General features: G+C 37.1%; 1 gene segment (V, D, J or C); it reads right to left on the bottom strand.

Moving 5' to 3' along the window:
• Positions 1-2,816: 2,816 nt before the first annotated feature.
• Positions 2,817-3,260, bottom strand: LOC122111795. The segment is given in 1 exon segment: positions 2,817-3,260. A coding segment is annotated over 1 exon segment (444 nt).
• Positions 3,261-4,588: the final 1,328 nt, after the last annotated feature.

Here is a 4,588-nt window from a genome sequence, read left to right as displayed (position 1 = left end):
AGCTAAAACAAATCTCTTGGTCTTAACCAATTGTTTGTCTTAAGTATTTTAATACAAAGATGGAAAGCTAACTTGCACAACTTGTATCAAAGTTGGACACATAAAATCCAACCATTGAGATTATAAATATCCATTGGAGAAAAACTTACCTAACTCTGGAGATCACAGGAAAAACATCATCTTTAATCTAAGTTGACATGAATTATATTTTTTAATTTGTTGCTAGAGTATATATGCTTACAGTTATATGAATCAGGTAGTGACTCATGAATATAATTCTTTTTGAACCATGTCCCCCCCACTTTACTCACTCTCTCCTAGTTATTCCCTCCCATCCCCACCCACAAGATGTACAGTGCATTTTTCACATAGTGTCTACTTGATACTACTCTTGTATGTGTTCATCCCTGTTCTACCTTTTCTGAGCCCCGTTACCCTCCCAAATACAAACGACACAAAAGGAAAAGAAAACACAATCAGCAACAATGGCAACTAAAAACTGTCTCTTGTTTCCTTTTCTTGGAGTTCATTCCATAAAATATTATTTTATATGATCCTATGAACATAGCTATTGAGCCTTTGCCAACCAATCCTATGCATATCCTTCTTTGGTTTCAGTGTGTGAATGTCTAGAGTCTTTTATAACTTATCATGTCTCAGTGTGTGTGTATGTTTATATATACACACACGTATATGTAGCATATATGTGTTTTAATCATTTACTTGTAGATTTATAGACAAATTCTAGTTACCACAAATGAAGAAACCATGCAAGCCTCTGACTTGCTTTGCTTACTATAATTTTTTCTAAGTCTTTCCATTTCCTTCTGAATGGTACAATATCATTTTTTCTGATAGATAAGTAGAATTCCATTATATATATATATCACATTGTCTTGATCCAATCATCCATTGAGGGACATCTGGGTTGATTCCATATCTTGACTATGGTAAATAATGCTGCAATGAACATGGTAGCTTTAGTGTCACCTGGTTTGTGGTCAACTGGCTAAATGTCCAGGAGTGGGATTGCTGGGTGATAGGGAAGCTCTACATTTAGTTTTTAAGGAACCTCCACATTGCCTTCCTTAGTGCTTGAACAAGTGCACTAAGTGTGATAGAGTTCCCTCTTGGCTGCATCCCTCCCAATATCTATTATTGTTAGCCTTCTTGATAATGGCCATTCTAACTGGAGTGAGGTAAAATATCAATGTTGTTTTGATTTGCATTTCTTTTATAGCCAGAGATGTTGAACACTCTGAATTTTAATACTAAATTCTCTACTAGAAACCTGAACTTACTGTTGTATGAAATAGAAATAATAGGTACGCATCCATAAAATTATCCAGCATAGTATCTAAACACTCAGTATATGACGACTATCATTATAAGAAAGAACAAAGGGAGGGAATTAAAATGACATTAATTCAAATTACTGAAGAATACATAAAAGTATGAATTGGTAAAGAAGAATAAAAGGTATGCCTCTAAAATTATTAACTACAGACACTAAAAGAAATTAAATGTAATTTCACTTCCACTTTCTTTTAAAAAATATTGTAATCTCTGGCGGGGGGGGGGGGTGCGGGGGGGGGGGGGCGGGGGGAAGCAAAATCCAAAGGAGCAGCAAAAAGAAGTTAAGACATACAAATGAATAAAGGGATCTTATGGATAACCTCTACAAGAATTTTTTTCATTCACATTTTTTGTTTTTAATTTCTACTTTTATTATCTGTATGTAGTTGTACAAAAGAGTTATCATTAAACATGACAGTTTATAAATACAATGTATCTGGATCAATGTCACAATTTTCATCTTTCTACTCTGTCCGTCTCTATCCAACCCCTGTTTTCCCTACATATCTCCATGTATAAAGATACACGTTAAGTTATTAAACATTATATGTATGTATGGTATATGGAAGACCTTCTTCAAATTACTCTCCCACATATTGATGCAATATGGGCCACTATTCTGTACCTGTTGTATAGTCCTATGAGTATCCTAAATACATCCTAGTTATTCACATAGTTTCATATTTGTATTTGTCTATGTGTATATTCATTTAACTAGGCCAGAAGCCATGTGTGCTTATCCATGTGAGCTCTGAATAACATCCTGAGATTAAGCAATAGAATAAAATGATTTTCAATAATTTTAAAGCAAAGTACAAAATTTATATGATTGTTCCTTTGCATTTCCTCAAGTTACTATAAAATAATTATTCTGTTCTGCTTTCAAGAGATGAAACAATGGTATTGAGAAATAATAATCAATTCGACACTAAGCGTCAAAAAGAAATTAATTATCTGATAATTAGATTAAAATGTTGGAATATTTTTCAAAGATATCATTTGTTAAAGAACAAAAATTCCCTGAGTAGAAGAAATTGATAATGTTTCAGGTGCTCTTGTTAATTACATTATTTACAACATTGCAAAATGTATGCACATCATGTACTTAATACAATTATGACATGACAATAAAAATTGCTTTAAAAAATTAGTGACTTTTTTCTATACAAATTATTTTTTTCAAAAATCTTTTTCACAACTATACTGCCTGGCTGTTAAAACCTGCTTTGACATATCTAGAAAGATTTTTTTCTTTATTGAGTGAACATAATTTTATAATACAACCTGGACTGCACTTGAGTTCAAATGTGTGTTACTTGTAAGTCAGAACTGGCATTGGCAGATGTGTGCTGCTTGGGATGAGCAGAAGGACAGAGAATTATGGTGTGGAGATATCTCCGTGACCTTTCTCCCAATACTTTCCTGTGACCATAATGTCTGGCTGCATCTGAGAAGCTGTGTCAGCAGGTGGAGGCCCAGGAGGAGCAGCTGGGGCTGCCCAACCTCTCACTTCTGCTTTCCTGGGAGGTTTTTGTTATGACTTGTATCACTGTGGGAGGGTAACTATTACTCTGTTCACAGTAGTAAGTGGCAACATCTTCAGGCTGCAGGCTGTTGATGGTGAGAGTGAACTCTTCCCCAGATTGACTCCCACTGAACCTTGATGGGAACCCAGATTGCAAACGAGTTGCAAAATAAATCAGGAGCTTAGGAGCATTCCCTGGTTTCTGCTGGCACCAATGTAAATCATTGCTAGTGCCCTGACTGGCCCTGCAAGTGATGGAGACTCTCTCTCCAAGAGATGCGGACATGGATGGCAACTGGGTCAACTGAACATCACATTTGGCACCTGGGAGCCAGAGCATCAGGAGCCCCAGGAGTTGAGCAGGGTTCCTCATGTCCATGCTGTGTGCCGACTGCAACATTCTACTGCACAGTGTGTAAGCAGATATCAAGTCCTTGGCCAGTGCTCTGGGGAAGATGCAGATCAGCAGGGACTGGGCTAACTGTAGGGTGTCAGATCTCAGTGACCAAATAGAGATCTAAGGACACCATGTGTCAAATTTGCCTCTATACAGGTTCCTCCCACCAGGAAGAACTGACAAGGAGCAGATACCTTCATCCTTGTGATCGCAGAGCAGACACAGCCTAGGAATCAAGACTCTGTTGTGAGACATCCTCACTCTTTCTCAGGGAGCAGAGGAGGGAAGGCTACCTCCAACTGAGGCCTTGGAAGAAAACAAGAGTCCCTCTACAAGAATTTTAAAGAAATAGTGAGAAAAAATTGAAATGTTACTTTAGAACAACATTATATGCAAACTTCCTTCTGAGAAAAAATAGGATAAGTAATGAGAAGTGTAAATCTGAACTAAGGACATAGAATGCAGAAGACAATGAGGAGCCTGCAAGCAAAAGGAAGAAAACCTAGAAAATTAAACTGACAGTTCTTGCATTTTCTTTAAAAGAGGGAATACAAATTATTAGATCAAATGCAATTTATCAAGACAGATTGAAAAAAGATTTATTGAGCTAGTCCAATCCATACTACCTGGTACTCTTTCTGAAAAAAAAAAACTGCTCAAGAAGGCATGCCAACCTTATATGGAAAGTAGATCAGCATGAAGTTATCAAGAGAGAAAAAAATGAGAATATAAAAAATGGTGATGGATGCACTAAGCCTCCATGAAAGGATTAAACTATAAAATTTACACATAATAGAAAGCCAGAACCTGAACACTGGAGAATGAACAAAAAGCAGACAGAATTTGGTGAAGGTCAGGTTAAAAGTAGGCAAAGGGAAGCTGTAGGAAGTATTCCTCAGATTAGGAGAGATCTTAGACTAAGTGCAGTTGATACAATACAAAAATCAGTAGCCAAAGCTAGCAAGTGCAGTTGAGACAATACAAAAATTGGTAGCCAATGCTAGCAGAGGAAAAACATACAACCTTTTTAGTTAAGAACACATGTTTTAAGCTAGGCACCAGTGCCTCATGCCTTTAATCCTAGCTACTCAAGAGGCTCAGATCTAGGGATATCAGTCCAAAGCCAGACCAGGAAGGAAAGTCCATGAGACTTTTATCTCCAATTAACCACCAAAATACCAAAAGTGGAGCTCTGGCTCAAGTGAAAGAGCACTAGTCTTGAGCAAAAAAGCTCAGGGACAATGCTCGGGCCCTGAATTCAAGCCCCAGGATTAGCACACACACACACACACACACACACACACACACAC

Source organism: Dipodomys spectabilis, unplaced genomic scaffold, assembly GCF_019054845.1.
Source record: "Dipodomys spectabilis isolate Male_0828 unplaced genomic scaffold, ASM1905484v1 ptg000089l, whole genome shotgun sequence".
NCBI classification, from domain to species: Eukaryota; Metazoa; Chordata; class Mammalia; order Rodentia; family Heteromyidae; genus Dipodomys; species Dipodomys spectabilis.
This window is presented reverse-complemented; position numbering and strand designations above follow the sequence as displayed.